We start from the raw sequence: 19,359 nt of genomic DNA, 5'->3' as shown, positions 1-19,359 counted from the left end.
CTGAGAATTTGCAAGGAGTCATACTTTGTTTCTTGGAAATCTATGAAGTGTTGCCGACCTCTGTGCTGATCTTAGCCTCCCACTTGTTTCCCTTAGCAACATTGCTTCTTGTCTCTGTTGTGAAAATTAGTTTTATCAGCTATGTTGTAAGTTTGCCAGTATCATTTCTTTCATTTTTTTAACAGAATCATCAAAGAATAAATCATATTATAACAGCTGTTTCTTTTATTTCTGTCCACTTCTGGCCTAACGTGCCATGGTACACTAGTTTTGTTGGGAGGTTGCACATTTTCTAAAGGAAGGAAATCATATTCTTTCTCTGACCCGTGTCTAGAATATCCTTTTAATGGTTCATTGGAAAGATGCTGTACTGTGTGACATAAATCTGTTTCAGTCAGTGCCTAAGGATGCTACTGTTCTTCAATCCAAGACATTCTAGCATGTGATTTTCTGTTACGTTCAAAACGCTTTTCTGCATCTCTGCTGAAACCAAATGGTGTTACCATAAAGGAGGAAGGAAGGTTTGGGTTTTTGTTTGACACAAGAAGCCATGAAAGAATTGTCTCAGTTGCAAGTCAGTAGTTCACAGATGCATGTTTGAATATTAAGTATTTCCAATTTGTTTTTCAGGACATTTTCTTAGGAGTGACTAATAGCCTTGTAGACAGAGTATATTAATAAATGTGTTAGCAAGCTGCTATCTATGCTTACAGCACTAATGCATACAGTTATGTTGCAGTAACCCAGGCATACTAGATCTTACATCCAGATGGTCTGCAGGTGAAGGTCAGAGTTCTCCTTTGTGCTCTGAAGCTATAGGGAAAGCTTTTAAGTTCTACATTCACAGTGCATTTTTCCTCTTTATGTGGTGAGATTTTTTCCTCTAGCAGGAGTTCAGTTTCCTTATGAACTTATTGATATCCTGAATTCTAAACATGTATCAGCAGGTACCCCCATTTTAGTTGCTGACTTTGAGCAATCAACATCAGTGAGCTGAACCAGTGTTCTGTTTGTTAAATGTGTAGATGCCACATGTTAAGGGAAAAACTGAAAGGATATGATCCTAAATCAAGATCATACTGAACTAGAAGAAGATTGAGTAGTGGAGTAAACTCAGGTACATATTGTTCCTCAAGATAGCAAGTGAAGTTTTCTTTTTGTGTGCTTTTTGTGGAAGGGGAGATAAGATATATTTTACTTCCTGTGCATAAACATGAGAGAATTCATATATGGCTATGTGTTGAAAACTTTTTCTTCCCTACCAGGGACATAAAACATAGATGAGTAGAAGTGATACTCTTGCATGTGTTATATTGCATGTTATTTGCATGTTGTAGTTTATCAGATTCTTAGGAGACCCAGTAACAACCTAATTTTGTTGAAGTGGCTTATTAATGCAACAACATTTGTAACTCTTCTAAGAGGAAAACTGTCATTAGAAAACAGACAAAACTCAATAATACTATATCTGAGTAGTTACATTCAGTGACTGTAGTCATCTAGATATTTAGAGAATAACTTTAAAGGTCTTCAGAGAATTGTTCTGATTTTACCTAAGGGAAAACAGATCCTTTTATCACCAATATTTTCTTCACATGAAAATAAAGCTGAGTTATGATCAAGATAGAATATTGAGAGGTCTAACCATGCAGAGAGTGGCACTAGAATTGTGTTTTGCAGATCTGTGCATGGAGGATCTCATCTGCACTTGATTTGGGTACTCTAAGCACCCAAGGGGTGAAGATGCTGCTGTCTATATGCTACTGACACAGCTTACAAAGAGACCTCAAGACTGTGCTGGTGAGGTGGTTGGGACAGTAAGCAAAAAGAGAATATAGCCCTGAGCAATGTCTGTGAGAGACGACTGTATAGCTCACCAACTGCTTCTGGGAGCTTTTGGAGCCTGGAAAGAGATCCTGGTTGTGCAGTGCACTGGGGCCAAGGGACAGTGCTAGATTATGAACCAGTGCTGAGACAGGGTTTTCCGGAGCCAGGCAACTACTATGAAGAGCGGCTTCTCCATTGGAAAATGTGGGACCTTCACCAAGAGGTTCCTTCTGGAGCTTCTCTCTATTGAAATCCCCTTCTGTTGTTTTTGATTGTTCACTTTTTTTTTTTCTCTGCACAGGAGGGTTATCGTGCCATGACATTCAGTGCTTTGTTGTTTTTTTCTGGAAGCAACTACTCACTGTACTAGCTGAATCATTTGCTGTAATGGTGAACTGTTGTTTCCAAAAACAGGTCAACAGATGAACATGCTGCTGCTCTTTGGAGAGAATCGACAGAAGGCAGTTTGCTATTGGTTATAGGTTATTTTTAGCATATTTTGTACGAAATGCACGTGTATAAATGATTATATGCTGTAGCAATATATGGCACATTGAGCTCCAGTGTATAATTTTGATGGGGACCACCTCTGGGCTTTACAGTTCACCAAAATACCAAACAAAGGATGATTATTTTTGAAATAATCTATTATTAAAAATATGCAAGGAGTAAGTTGTTGCTAATGCTAATTTTAATGGAAGCTAAGCTTATACGTCAAGAAAGTGCATTTGGTATTTTTACCATGATCGCTTTAAGGCAGCTTTTTAATGCGATGAATACTCAAAATACTGACAAATGTTGCTGGCAGCATTGAAGTCAGTGTTACGATTTTATAAGTCCTTTGGAATTTATAAAGTATATTACAAAGGAGGAAAGTGGAAACTAATGTATTAATTAATATTTATGTTAAGCTGCCGCCTGTTTAAATATAAAAAGCTCATTTAAAATCCTCTTCTTCTAAAGAATTAAAGGCAACAGCCTCAAGCTGAATTTTAGTCCTTGCGTTTCTGCAGTCCTCTAGTTTCTTGGGGGTGCTGGTTCTCTGAACTGTTCTTTGTGGCCTTGCCTTCTCTAGAAAGCTTGAGAAGCAGCAGTCTGGCTGCACTGCTGGCAGTCTGTCTCCCCTCTGGCAGAACACATCCCTGCTGGGTTTCGTTGTCTTTGCTGGAGTACCTCATGCAATCAGGCTGCATCCGCAAACGTGCTTCAGGACATACAGCGCAGTAAATAGGCATTTCAGAGCGTGTCCCAGGAACGTGTGTAGACTGATCCAAGCTCACTCTGTCCAGTCTCTGAGCTCGCTCCACACAAGGCACTGCGAATGAAAACTATGTAACTTGATTAGTGGAGTACTGCACTTGCGCTAATAAGCCTCGCTACGCAGCCATGTGTACCACCTCACCCTATTGCTGAGCACTGCTCTCGTTCTTACCCGCCTGGCTCTGAGCGCTAGCAGAAGAGCTCTTGTTTGTCCACATCCACCTAGGCCAACAACTCTAAGAAACATGCCAGTGCATGGCGTACTGGGAGGGCACCGGAGAGTTTGTGATGTATTGTCAGGCACTACCAGACTTCTCAGAAAAGCTTGAGAGTTTGTGTTTGCATTCTCCAGGTCTTCCTGTACCATCTCTATCTCATCAGCCTACTCTTTGTGCTCTGCTTGCATATAATTTAAGCTTAAATTGCTACTTCTGCTTTTCACTCCTTTCATGGTACTTGGTACCATGCTAGTTAGCAAGAAAAAGAATGACTTTTAATGACATTTAAAACACTGCCCCCCTTGCTGAGACCTTTTCTGTTAATGCAGCTGGATTTTTACAAGAGAATAATATGTAGTGTAATAAGCTGTGATGTGGAAAACAAGTGCTTTTTAAGGAGGAAATGGGACATAGTAAGAAGTGAGTGTAGCTACAAATGAAATCAGGAAAAATTGCTCAACTGTTGCATAAATGTTGTATTCTTGTATTTTGATAATGACACTCAGCAAATTAATTATTGCAGAAAGTTTGACTTGCATGCTAAATATACAGACTCAAACATTACCTTAGTCTAAGTTTGTTGGAATGCTTGAAAGTGGACAGCAGAAAAGGGCATGTTTAAAATTTAGAGCACTTTACTCTGACTAAAACAGGTCCAAGCTATCTTAACTACTTATTACCTGTGGCTGGGATTGGAATATAGTTCACTGTATTAGCTTAACTATTTTGTATGTTTGAATATATTTAGTTTCAATTACACAGAAAGGTTTGATATTTTAATTCTTCTTTGCTTTTATAGAGTAAAATATTAATTTATTTCAATAAGGCAGTAAGTCATTGATCAGGACTGAGCAATTTTTCTTTGGCAGTGTAGAAGTTTTTAGGGTGTGTTTTCAAAGCCAGTTCACACCAATCTGAAACAGCACCACCTCTGAAAAGTGCAATGTGTCCATTACGAGACGTATGTTTTTGCCACCCCCCTTTCCTTGCAAGATCAAGACATTACAAAAACAATTAATTAAAATAAGTTTATTCGGTTTTAATTTGGATCAGATCTGACTTGTCTTGAAATCATTGTAGCCAACAAAGTGGAGGTGCAAAAAAGTATGTTGAGGGCAAGAGAGGCTCCTTGGCAGTATCAAGGTCTTGGACGAGCTGAAGGCAGCTGTGAAACTGCACAAACCGAGGCATACTAGAGAACTGACAGGCCGTGCTTGTGGTGGTGTTTTTGGTAAAGCTTTATCCTGTGCACTTTAATGATTTGTAATTCTGGCCAGTCTGTCTACTTGTTAAGGAAATACATAGTAGTGCAGTCATAAAACGGCCCGTGTTCTTTCTTTTTTTTTTAATTATGCTGCCTTCTGCAACAGCTAATATGTTTGAGTCTTGATTGACATTTTTGTAAATGTAATGCAAAGTTGTCCTACTATTTCTAGTATTCCTTTTCTATCTACAGTGTCTATTTTTGAATGTGCTTCTCCAGCTAAGTTAAGAAGTAAGTTTCCTTTTTTATTTTTAGTGATTCTTCTACTGACTTCTTTCACTGTGGCTTAACTTGTGCTCAGTGGCTTGTAGAGCTGCTGCAGAGCGTCTTTATTCTTTCACAGCTCCAACATACTTTTGAGGAAGTCGGAGTTTCTGGTAATACCACATGGCTCCTCTTTAATGCACATACCATTCTAGCTGATTATTTTCTTTATTAATGCTTCTTTAGGTTAAAGATCACTTACTGTTACATTTTTAATCTTCATATTTTTAGAGGCAGTCAAGATGGGAGATGTCTACAAGTAAAAGGTCCCATGATGTCTCCCTCTGCCAGTTCAAAAGAGATTTTTGCTGGGGTATACTACGGGCTTCTTCAACTAAGATCTCTTTGGGAATACTGGCATGAAACAAAATACTGCTGGATTTTGTGTTTCCCACCTGCTGCACTAACATTTTCTATTTGCCTATCAGCTAGGCTGAAAAGTCTTAAAGCTGTGGTAGCAGTCAGTTGAAATTACTATAGAGTCAGTACCTATGACATGCATATGGAAAGATGTCAAGAACATTATCTTAAACATTTACTTCCTCACTAAATTTTAAAGAAAGTCTGTAAGGGAGAAAGTGCATGAAAAATAACTTTGTTATTCGAAAGAACTGAAATAGGGAATCATATAGAAATACATTTCTGCACCCTTTGCTTTTGAACAATATTTTCTAGAATAACTTGAATATTTTGCAACTTAGGAACTACTTGTCAGAATTAGATATATATTTTATACCATAAGCAGCCTCCCTATCAACCATCATAAATCTCCCAGGTGCTTCAAGGGGAAATAAGAAAATCCACAAGTAACAGAGAAGTGAATGAATAAATGTTTTTTACATCATCTGTTCTAAACTATATACTTTTTAGTTCTCAGAGATTTTTTTTTACTATATACCTAATTCATACAGACCATATGAATGCAGAGTCTCCTGTTGAAGACTTTATTTCTGCTAAGAATATGAGCTGTAGGGGAAGAAGAGTAATGTAAGCTCTGCACAGGCAAAGGTTTTAGACCTTGCCTTCAAGTCTATCACAGCTGCAGTGGTCCAGCTGAAGGAGGGTTTCAGGTGAAACTAGCCACAAGGCAGTATGGCTCTGCAGGTAGGCTAAAGCAAAAATACTCAGTTACGGTGGTCCCATGAGGCCCTTCTGCAAACCATGAATAGGCAATAAATCAGACTCTCTTGCCAGGCTGATAAGTTACGTCAGAGCTCTATTTATATAAAATTCAATTGTTTAGAGAACTGTTTTCATCAGTGCTACTGCCGCAGCTAATGTTGATGTCATGGGCATACAAACTAAGCCTCTCTCTCTCTCTTTTTTTTTTTTTTAATTTCCAAAAGTGTCTCAGAAAATTTTGCAAGCATTTTGTATTCCTTAACTTGAAAATATAAACCATGAAGTTGAATTCACAGATCTATGATATAGCTGATGATGAAAAAAAAAATCTTGAAAATGGAAAATGGCTATAAAGTCAAGCATGAATATGTTCATTTAGATTGATAGGCCATATGTATTTTATCAAACCAGAGTAAGACTGATTTAATAAAATGGGATGAGTATACCAATAAGGGCTTTTACAAGTAAAAGAGGAGGAATCTGAATATTATAATGGAAGCATATTACTTACATGAATTTAGTAACTCCTACAAAACTTGAGCTGCTGGTGAAAATTAAAGGCTGATTTAATAAATACTGTTAGTTCCAGGGAAAAAAAAGATGACTCAAATACAGGAATTAACTTTTGAGAAACATAGCCAGCTAAAAACACACAGTTCCTTAGGACTGTCTTCCTCTAACCCATAGCCCTCTGACCTCTAGAGAGAGATGCACTGAGAAAACATCTTTGCTGAACCTTGTCTGGGTGCAGGACTTTTGCTCTGCACCTGCTTTTTGGTTTTTTTGCAATATACAAAGTAGCTTTGCATTCAGGATCAAATCTGTTTAGACTGAGAGCACAGAAGTGAAAAACCACATTAGTAGGTTCATTTTCATATTTCCAGCATAATTTGAATAATTAATCTCCTTTTCAAATTCTTTTCTTCATATTTTTTTCTTCTGATGACAATGACATGTCTACCTGTTTATTTTTACTTGTTCAGAACTGTGCAGAGAGCAATTACTATCAGTTGACTCATTGTATTTCATTATATTTTGAGTGTTGTTGAAGTCAGCCAGTTGGGCAGGTGGAACAAATGGTGCTTGAAAGATTTTCTGTACTTTATGTTGCTCTTATTAGTTTGTATGCTAGGCTGGGTTTTATTTTTAATTATAGGTACAGCAGGAAAACAGATGCCAGATTCACACTGTTGTAGGAATCAGATTTGTGGTTAGTCTTTTTGAACTTTTATTTTTTTACTTAATTCTTGAAAGTATTTTTTGAAGTTGCTGTAAAAATTTGTAAAAGAAAGTTGTATTTTGTTCAAATCCACTGTAATAATGTTAGAACAAATCAACTAGTCAACAAATGTCCTGAAAGCCCCTCACAGATTCCTGATTTAAATTCCAGATACTCACCAGGTTCTAGATTATTAAAAATATGTAAGTACACACATATATAAGGATATATATAAGTGGGAGGGGCACAGCAGGCAAACCTGTGTAGCATACAAATATATTTCTCATCTGAGTGATTTCTTGTTTTCTGCTTCATCCAGCACATGACCACAGTCAATATATCTGTACTGAAGTTTCCCTTGGACTAATAGATCCAGAGAGAGCTTGCTGCAAATACTGAGCGCTGGATTGATACTTCAGTCCATCTTGTCTTTTGCAGTCAGATGGAGAGTTTGGAAAAAAATAGTGATTTGCTTGATTTGCAGACAGAGGGCAACATGGAGCAGCCATTCACTGTTAGTTCATTGGTATGTATTGCAAAGAAATGCTGATGGTTCAGCCCCCTCTTTCAAATAAGCAACAATTTGAGAGCTGTTTAGCAGTGTTGTCTGTCAGCTACAGGGCTTTTTCCCTGAATTCTGCCAGTTCCTCACACATTCTGCCTGATGATTCCTTTGTAATTTAAATTTTTTTATTTCTATGAATGTGGTTTATGGGATTTTAGTTTATTCCAGTGATAAGATTTTTAAGAAGTTGAAGTGAACATCTTTGAATAGACAGAGTAAAACTTTTCAACAAAGTAAGAGGAAGCAAATCTCAGTAGCCACTTATTAAGCTACTTAGAAGGTAATGATCATAGTAAGCAGCTATACTGCTTCTTCAGTAGAATTAGTTCCATCTTCTTAATCTTCAGCTGCCTCTCTTAAATCTATAAAATGAACATCTGAAGTGAACTGTTGATCTGATTACAGAAATTTATTCCTGTCACTTGAACTATACGCAGCAGAGTAAGCACATCATGTAACAGGAGTTTGAGTATACAAGCGCTCTACCAAAATGTTTCAGTATCTTAAAACAGACCTTACAGAATTTAATGTTTTGGGGACCCTAAAGATGATACACTATGTGTTGCCTTTGATCATTTCTACAGAGGTTATTTTATTTTATTTTCCTCAAAGTTTCTTGTAGTTTAAGGATTTGGGGAGGGGGATAGGATCTTTTTATATGTTACTCAGTTGAAGAAACATGTTAGAATGTTTTTTACCGTTGCTAGCAGTGAGGAAGAGGTTAGCTATTTCAAAAAGAAAGCTGAAGGTTTTCCTTGAATTTCTTGGATGAGATGACTTGCTGAAGGTCTAATGAAGGCATAATGCCCTGTTCTCTTTTCTAATCTCTCTTCTCTTTTTCAGAAAAAGCTAGTAGCTATTCCTGACCATACAGACATCTCTGTGATGCCAGAGGAGAGAGTACGTGCCTTAAGCAAACTTGGCAGCAATATCACAATCAATGAAGATATCACTCCACGTCGTTACTTTAGATCTGGAGTAGAAATGGAGCGAATGGCATCCATATATCTGGAGGAAGGAAACCTGGAAAATGCTTTTGTCTTTTATAATAAGTTCATAACGTAAGAAACAATTTGTTGTCATCATAGCTTTTGATTCTGAGTAGACTGAAAGAGTCACAGCGAAAACTGGGCACTTTAAATTAGGAGAAAAATGTTTATAATTGTTTTCTTATTGAGTAGCTTTGTTCCCTTGAGATCTTTACTCTAATCACAGTCTTTGTTATAATTTCTTCTCAACTGTTAGTATAGTAGTCATTATATGTCTATTAGTTGCCAGGCATGAATTAACGTCATACACTGAGCTTTCAGTTTACTGTACCAAGCTGTACTATGAGCAGTGTTGGCTGCAGGTTATTCTGTTTCTATCAGCATGGTTGTAAAATACAGTACATGATTTAAAAAGCAATATTTACAGAACAGTTCTGAGACTTTTAACAGATGTATACTATGAGCTTCTGCAGATCCTTAAGGCTGTAGTATCACAAAGCACTTAGATAACATGAAAGGGATTTTTACCTCTCTTTTTACTCTTTGTCTTTTTGCCATACAAGAATTTAAGTGATAGTTTAAATTAATATGTACGTAGGAGCCTGCTCAAGTCATCTGAGATGCAATGTTCAACATTTGCAACACGTGAAACTTATTTCCCTGCTAACATAAATGCTATTGTGAATCTTCCTCAGACTACTAAGGCGAACATGTGCATGTTTAATTTTCTAGCTTGTTTGTAGAAAAGCTGCCCAGTCACCGAGACTATCACCAATGTGCAGTACCGGAAAAACAAGATATTATTAAGGTAGGGTTATGGTTTCCTGGCCTTTAAGAAACTTTCCTAGCATTCCTTTTCTCCCAGTGCAAAAAGAAGCCCAAGGGAACCGTCACAGCTTGAAGTTCTGATAACTTTCTCCATTTCTCATTCGTGTTTTATTTCAGTTTAGTCATTTGATCATTACTGGAAATTAAATTACCATTCTAAAGGGTGAGCAAGAACTATCTCTGAATTAAGTCTATGGATTGTTGGAAACCCAAGTACATCTATTTCTAAAAATATATGTTTAAAATACACTAACAATACTTAGAGTTTGATTTTAGTCCCAGTTGCATGAACAGCTAATGGTCCAACCTCTGACTGTTGCAAACAGAGAGAAAGAGAGATGTATGGAATTACTGGTGTCTGTACATTATTTGCTTACTCTGCTAAATAATCAAAGTATATTTTTGCTTTCTCTATTGCTAAATATGCATTTAGTTTTGTTCATTTTTTACCAGATTTTTTTCTCCTCCACTTGTATTCAAAATGGTTTCACTATTGTTTTGCTACAAGAGAATTTTCAAATACAGCCTTATACTGAATTTAAAACATCTAGGATTACCAACTGAGACTATTTAGAGTATACACTCTCTTCTACTTCCTACTGCCACATTTGCATGGCTTTTTTGTACTGTTAAAGTTTAATAATGTCATCTGCAAAGCCAAGAGGCTTCATGCCAAATTTTATTTGAGTTTGGACCACAATCTAGGAAAACGTCCCTACTGAGAAAGGGCATTTAATATATGTTCCCCTCCAATAGAAGTCAGTAGGGTTAAGCACATGTTCGTATTCTTACCCTAACCAACAGCCTCTAAATTATTTTGCAGTTGTCTTTGCATCAGTAGAAAACATTGATGGACTCTATTGTGTGTTTGGGGTGTGTGTGTGTGTGTAGGGGGGTGTTTGGTGGGGGGGTGTTTGGGGGGTGGGGGGGTGTTTGGTGGGGAGGGGGGGTGTTTGGCGTGTGTGTGTGATGCAGCTCTATTTCTGTTCAGGGAGTCCTAGAGAAAACTGTCAGTCCTACCTGAAATAATGAAAGTTGGAGTTAGCTTTAGGTATAAAATACAGCTAAGTCAAAAATGTTCGTCGTAACACCTCTGTTAAACAAAACGAGATAAAAGGTGATTAGAAAAATGACTCATCTTCCCTTAACAAGCGGTCACACCTTTCACTGAGGTAAATTAAGATCACTTCATTGAAATCTATGTACTATATAAGTTTATTCCAGCTGATGATTTAGTGTTTATTTCTACCTTTCTTTACTGGGAGAAGAGTAGTTGCGTTTTTTTATTTTGAATTTTTTGAAATCTGTATTACAGCTGAATTTGTTTATCAGGTGGTTCTTTTGAAAAGTAAATTTTATCTATCTTTTTTCCCCCCAAAGAAATTGAAGGAAGTTGCATTTCCAAGGACAGATGAATTGAAGAGGGATCTTTTAAAAAAATATAACTTAGAATATCAAGAATATATGCAAAACAAAGTAAGTTTTATATGGATATTGAATCACTGTATGAATTTTTTTTCCATCATATAAATTTTTTAAAAAAATTAAGCAGCAAAATGATAGCTCTGGAAGAAGCTAATCATTTAAAGGACATTTAAAGGACTACTTTAGAATGATTTTTCTTTTCTCAGGATCTGTTTATAATCTGAAAACAAGTAATGCAAGTGTGTACTTGGAAACACATGTTCTGTGATGACATTAACTTAATAGAAATCTACAAATATCTGAATATGTCTTTGGTGCAGTCTGGTTTTGTTTTATAAAGAAGATGCTGTTCAGACACATGAGTATGTGGAAAAGGCCCACTGACTCCTAACATGTTTGATTTTAATTGATCCTCAAGGAGTTTTTAGATCACTGCTAAGAGCTATGTCCTTTGTAATAAAGTCACTGAAAATTGGATCTGTAATTTTAAAAACTTGTCTTGGAAAGAGTGTCTAAGAAAGTGTCTTTCCTGTCCTTCCCTTGAAATGGATCTAGGGAAGTATGCAACAAAAATCAGTATTCTGTCACTGGTTTGAGTCTTCCTTTTCTGCTATAAATTGTTCGTACTACTCTGTTCTGGGCTTTTGTTTTTTTCCCACATTTGCTTCTGATGGTGTTTGATGCTGTCCCTTTAACAGGGAGCAAGAAAGACTGTTGAAACCAGAGGCTTCTCTGCAGTTTGTGGAACAGCAATTTGTTTGAGGGCAGGCAGCGCAGAGCAGAGCAGAGAAGGCACCTAAAGTGTGAGAGGCTGGAGAGGCTACGCACACAAAACTGTGTTAAGCCTCTTTAAGTACAGGGAGCAACACAAGGAAAGTTAAACTGACATAAAGGAAGAAAGGTAGCAGGAGAAAGTCAACCAACCAACCAAAATGGCAGCAATAAGTCGCAAAAACAAGCAGCACATAACAAAATGGGTTATGAAATCTATCCAGAAAACCAAGATACTCATGGATCTCTTGTTAAATTGAAAATTGTAAGGCCTTAAATTTCTGCCTCATCTTTTTACTGCTACTATTCTGAAAACACTTTTTTTTGGTAGTATTTCATTATAAAAGTTAAATGAGTCAAATGCTATCACTACTGAAGTAAAAACAAAGCATCACAGGTATGCGTACTGAAAGCTTTGTGTTAAGAATCCATACCTACCTAATTCCATAACTACCTATTTCCTTCCGTGTCAGACTACTTTTGTGGATATAGCCACGTTGGCAGTTCAGTTCACAGGTCCAAAGGCTTTTAAAGTTTAATGACAGGATTTGGTGGTCTTAGTCACAATTAGTTTGCTTGCTTCCCACTCCCCCCTTTTTTGTAGCTTTTTATTGTTCTGAGAATCTAATTACTTTGCATATGTTTCAGAACAAATGTAAAGCTGAATTTCTGAAGAAATTAGAGCAGCAAAGGTTAATAGAGGCAGAGAAGAAACGAATCGCACATATGCGGCAACAGCAGCTTGAATCAGAACAGTTTCAGTTCTTTGAGGATCAACTTAAGAAGCAAGAATTAGCTCGAGATCAGAAGATTAAAGAGAACATGGTTATGTCTGAACAGATAGATGGAAGTATGCTATCTTGTATTTCTGTACCTGAGAACAGTTCTTTATCTAACACCTTGCTTGAGAAAAAAGAGAAGAGTGGCACATTCAGCTGTACCGGACATTCACCTCCAGTAAACCAGGCCCTAAAGCCAGCAGCTGCTTTAAGTGCTGTTCAGAGTAAGTGCATAGGTCTGTTATTTTATCTGCTTCTTGGCTGCTTATAGCAGTCCATACATTGTATGTGCATGTGTTCTTATTCACTGTGAGGGTGCCCATAGTGAAATAAGAATGAACAGGTCAATGTGTACACAACAGTTCCATTTATTTTCCTCATTTTAGATGAGATTAATTGTAGTTTCACGCTTCCAGTTGAATGCCAATAGATAGATCAAGCCTCAGTCTTCCTATGGAGCCTGACACAGACTTCCTATGGAAGTCTGAATCTTACAGTGAACTTCAAGAGAACAGAAGCAGAATGTGCAGGGGTTCATTGAGAGAGCTCTTTGGGAAACCTTGGCCTGGAAAATGGTGTCAGTCCACAGTCACCTCAAAGGCAAGTTAGCTAATAGCTTTCATCAGTTGGTGACCTGCATTTAGGACAAAGGACTTACATGCTAAAAAATTATTTTTAGCCTCATTAGAAATCTGATGGGGTAAGTGTAATTCTCTGCTTTTTAATAAATGCATGTAACTATGTAAATTTGTATAAATTACAAATCTCTCTTTCTCTTTTTTTTCTTTTTTTCTTTTTTTTTTTGGGGGGGGGGGGTTGTCTATGTTAGCTCAATTGGCCGAAGCACTCAGAGGTGTAATTTTACCCCGGGATCTCTGTCACAAGTTTCTGCTGCTAGCAGAGACAAATACAGCAAGAGGAATAGAGACATGTGGAGTTCTCTGCGGAAAACTGGTATAGTTCAACCTTCACATTTTTATGGGGAAGGCATTTTTAATAGTAGTATATTTTCTGGTAATGCACTGATTTTACAGCAAATGCAGATCTAAACTATAAGTATTTAATACATTAAACTTAGTAACATTCACTTCAGATGTAGAACTGTGGCCTGCTGCTTGCCTACTGGCATCATCTAATTCATAACCACAAAATCAACAACAACAAAAAAAGGAGAAGAAAATCCCCCTGTCCAGCTGTAGCATTGATTTACAGGCCATTTGTTCCTTTGACTTAGATAATGGTTAGTGTCTTTTCAGAACAGGGAAAGATGTGCTGTTGCCATCATACAAAGAATTTTAAAGTTAATATCCAAGTGCAGTTAAGTCATATAAAGGCAAAGAACAGCAAGAGTAGTAATGTTCCAAGTTTCACAGAAATAATAATAGTATTCTCAAACATATGTTTTTAATTTTTTTAAAGGACATGTTTTTGACAGTGGTCTCTGCAGACATTTCAAATATAACAGCCTTCTACTGTTACTAATACTGCCCAATGTATTTTCACAATAAAACACTAAGGTGTACATTCAGGTGTTGTAAGTGAATATAGCTGAGGCTGATGTATTTCAGATTCCCATTCAACATTTATTTATTAGTTCATTTGTTCCACTCTCAGTCATCATCTCAATTTTTATTTTACAGACACATAATCAGTTTACCATTACCCATGTAATAGTGCCAAAGCAGTCTGCAGGACCAGACTACTGCGACATGGAGAATGTGGAAGAATTATTTGGTGTTCAGGATCAGTATGATCTCCTTACTTTGGGGTGGATCCATGTATGTATTCCTTGTAGGTTCTGGTTTCTTTTCTTTTTTTGGCTGTACATGTTACATGAAAAATATATTGCTGAAAATAGCAAACTGAAGGAATAACTTGCATGATCCAAATTAATTTGCTCACAATTCTAATCATTGTGGTGTAACTGAGCATTAATGTTCTTCACAGATAAGAAATATTTATTAATTAGTGAAGTTTTGAGCATCTAGTTGACATAATGGGCCTGGTTTTGCCAGAACAACAGTACTTTATGTCCACTTAAGAGTATTTTTATTACTTTCTAATGTTATTTATTTTTTCTATGCCCAAAATTTAATTTGGGGGGGTATTGTATTATTTAAACTTTGTTAATTACATGGAGTGTGATTTCACTCTTAGGGATTTTGACCAATCAAGTCATTTCCCTTTGTCCTGTGCTGCTTCATTCTGCTTTCTTTTACCTCATGATCAGAAAATTGCTTGTACATCTGATTGTGAATGTGCCTCCGTGAACCTCATGTTGAAAAGCTACCCTGACAGTGTAGGATCTGGGATAATAGGAAGTTAAGAATTCAATCTGCAGGAATTACTGATACTTTTCATTGCTACAAATTATTGTTTCTTCTGGAATGTATGTCAGCTGTGATTTGTTAGAAAAATTTCATGATGTAGAGATTTCCCTTTCTTTTTGTAGACACATCCAACACAAACTGCATTCTTATCCAGTGTTGATCTTCATACTCATTGTTCTTATCAGCTAATGTTACCAGAGGCCATTGCAATTGTTTGTTCACCAAAACATAATGAGTGAGTTCTGATTTTTCTAAGTAATGTTTAGATATTTTTCTCTGCTCCTTATCTTAAACTTAATGAAATACAAACTGGAATGAAGGATAGGAATGAGCATATTGTGAGTTAGTTTTCTTTACGTTGTTTATACTTACATTCCAGTGAGTCCGTATGCACAGTACCATTTCTGGCATCTGTCTCCTCCTCCCCTCCCAGCCCCAGGTTTTAAATTGTATTTGTTTTTATACTCTGCTCAATCCAGTAGTAATGACAAAGGATGCTTTCCTGTAGGCTTTATTGTCAGCAGCCTGCCAGAGACCTATCTTTATTCTCTCTGATGAATGAAGTGGAAGAGTTTAGAGGTATTTGTTTATGATGATAAGAAAATTGCAAATGAGTAGTGACAGGTCAAAGCTTACATTTAAGATCCTGTTTTTATATTTCATAAAACACAAGCAGCAAGTATCTAGTTAAAACCTGGAACTGCATAACAATTACTGTGAAAAATGTATAGCCTTTGGGGTTGGACTAGATGACCTCCGGAGGTCCCTTCCAACCTCAACCATTCCGTGATTTTTTTGCTGTGCTTGGTATTTCAAACCCTTATGGCCATTATTTAGTACTGTGCATTTTTTAAGCCTTTCTTATTGGCCATCTGCTCCTATAGATGACTTCCATGGATGCCGTTCTGACTTCTTGTATGGGTCGTTCAGGTTGCAGAGCTGTAAACATAGCTTGAGTGACTGCTGCTCAGGGTTATAAACCCTAGCATTTCTGCACCAATGTCCAACTACATTTTAAAAACTCTAGAAGTAAAGATGTAATACATCTAGGTGTAAACATCTGAATAGCTTCTGTTGATATCCTGTAAACAGGTATAATCTGTAACCTGTAAATGCCTGTAACATTTATTAATCATGTTTTGTCCTGTAGTTACTAGGTATTAACTTTTCTTTTCTTTTTTTTTTCCCCCCAAAAATAAGCATAATTCAATGTGTTCAATGTAAATGAAATGTGTGATCAACAGTAGTATCACTTTATAAGCAGACTTGCTTAGAAGTTGCATTTACCTATTACAAAAGCAGCAGGGCATATCTATTTCTTGGAAATACAAAAGAAAACTGTCAGGCTGTTTCTATTTATGCAGAAATGTTCTGATGAACAGAATTCTGCAGCTATGCAGCAGAAATATTGCTAACAGGACTACAAAGTATGATCAGATTTTGCTGCCAGCTGTGACTGTGCTACAAATTACCAACTGTGGAGCCTATTTGTTGCACAACAGAGGCACAACACATTCGTTGGCAGGATGGCGGTGGAATGCTGTTCCTCCACCTGTAGTACAGGCAGCAATACTGTGTGCCCAAACAGCCTTCACAGATGGCTGAAGAGCTCCTTCCTTCTCTTTTAGCTGGCCTCAGCAAGATCCCAAGCATATGTAAATAAGAAAGAAGGTAACAAAGCTTCATGCTCTGTCTTCTCAGTTTCCTACTCCACTTCACCTGGGCAATGATGTTGATTTCATGGAGACTCTTTATCTCAGTATAGACTAAACATCTACAGCCCAGCCCTTCAGTAGTATTTCTGATGGTCTGTTTCTCACCTCATGTAAAGAGCACTGAACTCACTGTGATTAACAAAAGAAGGGTAGTTTCTTTTTTTTCTTTTAAACTTCTTACTACTCCAAGTGTTAATCATGCATATGCAGCAATGTGTTTTCTTCTACTCTGAAGAAAATAGTCTACTTTCACTGTTTATCTAAGTTAAGTACCTAAAGATTTGTGGAGATACCTATTCTTATTAGTCATTTATACCGTTAAGCTTAAAGGCTGTTCTAAGTTGTCCTTGTATAGAGTTTAGTGAGGGAATTGCAATCTAGAAGAGCTAAATTCCTGCTCTGAATCTGTGCCTGTATGAACTGCCCTCTTCCCTTAGTGGGGCTGCCCTGCCTAACAGGCATAGCACCAGTACTGTGTCCTCACTCGCCCTTTTCCTCGCCACCTCTCCTTTTATAGGAGTAAAACTCTGGTTGATTTCAAATATCGTAAGAATCTGACCCAGCCTTATCTCCTGTGTAGCAGAGGTTATTAAGTATCATTCTTCCTTCTGTTCAGCAACCAATTTGTATGTGAAACACTGGACTTCTATTACAAGGGCAGTACTTAACAGTATTTTCATCTTTTACTTCCAGCACTGGTATCTTCAGGCTTACTAACACTGGCATGCTTGAAGTTTCTGCTTGTAAAAAGAAGGGATTCCATCCACATACAAAGGAGCCTAGGTTATTTAATGTAAGTATATAATACAACATGGTTTTACTGTTCAAATTCTTGCTCATGGCTCTGAAACAAACTTCAAACAGAAATTATACCTGCTGTAAATTAGGTTTCTTTGTATTTTTCCCTGTCTTAAAATAATGTAATTCATTAGTTCTTCTTCACTGAAACATAGGTCTATCAGAAGTCTACTTAAAAGTCAAGAGCTGCCATGAAATTACTTTTATTAGTAACTGCCTCAGGTTAGGCACCAGCTGAATGGCAGTTTCTATCAGTCACCACTTCTGCTGGCTTTCAACAGAAGCAAAAGACACATTCAAACAGGAGTTGTTATTGAGCTCTTCTGTTTTTAAACAAAGAATTCAGTTCATCTCCCAAGCTGTGGTGACCCAACAGAACATGCCAGATGCTGCAAAATACAGCTACGAATACATTAAACCCCATTTCCTTCATTACCTGTAATTTTTCTCCAGCTTCTCAGAAGCTTTTCTCAGGAACTACAGAATTCTTTAGTGTTTTAAAAGCCTAGTATGCTATTTGTATGGCTGTACAGTAGTCCTTCATCATTATTTGAAATGTCATTGTTTTCTGAAAGACAGCAGTCTTTTTACCTTTGAATAATTGAGGTTTTTTTTAATTGGGGATCAGTTCAAATACAGACCAGCTTATACCTACAGCTCAAAATCAAATAATCAAATGCAAAGAAATAATACTGAAGGAAGACATTAGAACTTACTTTTTTGTGGTACAACTGTCAGAATGTCACTATTAATCCTCAAAAAGGAGAGGAGTTTGAATTTTTTGTTCTTTTATCATTGACTCTATAAATGTGGACAAGGTTGTCCAGGTCTGAAAAATTTTAAGGCTTTTGTTCCAGGTTAGCTCTTCTCAGTGGCCCTTTACCAACTTGAGTTCATAAGTGAAGTCACTGGCCACTTGAACTCATTTACAAACATGCATACTGCTGGTATTGCATACCAAACACAAACTTCTTTTCAAGTACTATCCCCAAAACACATTGATCTTCCAAAAAGAACAGTGAGATCGTTGTCTTATTTCCTGGAGGAAAAATATCAGGTATGATAATACAAGAAACTTCCTGAAAACTGACCCTAATTTGCATCCATCTGATCTACAGTACAAGTTCTTTTCCACAGACCCAACACAAGCATTTACAATTAGTTAGTGTTTTAGACACGGTCATGACTAAGTAATAGCTTTAAAGTTCATCATTTGAGCAGAAACATCTGAAGCTGTTGCAGGAATTGAACAGACTTCACGCTTGGCTTGCTGCAGTTTCCCATGCACCCATTCTATTGCAACTCCCAACCCTTTCCCCCTCCCTTTCAAATATACCATGCTGTGATTCATAAAGGACAACACAGAACTATAATCTGTTTAACAGGCCAAGCAATAGCCTTTTTAGAAATGTAGGCTGGATTGCATGTTGTAGTCCTTGCTGTTTAGCAGTCTACATCTGTGAAGATACATCTGTCTATTAACAGGCACAGTGATAGGTACAAAGTTGTATACATAGGCATAATATTAAGTAGGCTCAAGAAAATCAGAAGGGAACAGTAGCCCGCATATGTTATTTTACTCAAACTGATTTCTGTGAGTAACAGGTTGACTTTTTCTACAGCCATGTACCCATGTGGTCGGGAAAGACATGAAGATAATTGTGCTGGATCTGAGGTGATACGGGTGGACAATAGCAACGATACTAAGCAAATGGCCAAAATAGAAAAATAGCTTCCAGTTTTCATACATTTTCAGATATGACTTTTATATTTATACATTTTAAATTGAATGGTTTGATATTTATTGGTCTTGACCATTTTGGAGTTACTTTGCTCTGTCAAGATGGACTTCAGTGACATAAACCCTGAAACTGTAAATGTATGTCAATAATACAAAACACAATAAAATGAACTTCAAAAAACTGTAATGCTGTTAAAGTAATGCTTCTTTTGTCACTGTTGGCATTCATTGTCTCAGGAGAATT

General features: G+C 37.0%; 1 protein-coding gene across 1 annotated transcript; it reads left to right on the top strand.

Annotated features, from left to right (window-relative positions):
* Positions 1–7,525: 7,525 nt before the first annotated feature.
* On the top strand, positions 7,526–19,268 carry STAMBPL1 (STAM binding protein like 1). Its single transcript, XM_062580549.1, has 10 exons — positions 7,526–7,700; positions 8,583–8,800; positions 9,461–9,536; positions 10,937–11,032; positions 12,401–12,755; positions 13,361–13,485; positions 14,172–14,309; positions 14,984–15,096; positions 17,270–17,369; positions 18,997–19,268. The coding sequence occupies exons 1-10, from the start codon at positions 7,617–7,619 to the stop codon at positions 19,051–19,053; spliced, it is 1,362 nt and encodes a 453-aa protein (XP_062436533.1). The 5' UTR covers positions 7,526–7,616; the 3' UTR covers positions 19,054–19,268.
* Positions 19,269–19,359: the final 91 nt, after the last annotated feature.

This window comes from Rhea pennata, chromosome 7, assembly GCF_028389875.1.
Source record: "Rhea pennata isolate bPtePen1 chromosome 7, bPtePen1.pri, whole genome shotgun sequence".
NCBI lineage: Eukaryota > Metazoa > Chordata > Aves > Rheiformes > Rheidae > Rhea > Rhea pennata.
Note: the sequence above shows the minus strand (reverse complement) of the source record. Positions and strands in the feature narration are given on the sequence as shown.

Excerpts from the sequence above, each read along its gene's own strand:
- STAMBPL1 (XM_062580549.1), top strand. The coding sequence starts at position 7,617 with ATGGAGAGTTTGGAAAAAAATAGTGATTTGCTTGATTTGCAGACAGAG. Across the intron at positions 7,701-8,582 it reads CATTCACTGTTAGTTCATTG|AAAAAGCTAGTAGCTATTCC; the intron begins GTATGTATTGCA and ends TCTCTTTTTCAG. Across the intron at positions 8,801-9,460 it reads TTTTATAATAAGTTCATAAC|CTTGTTTGTAGAAAAGCTGC; the intron begins GTAAGAAACAAT and ends TTAATTTTCTAG.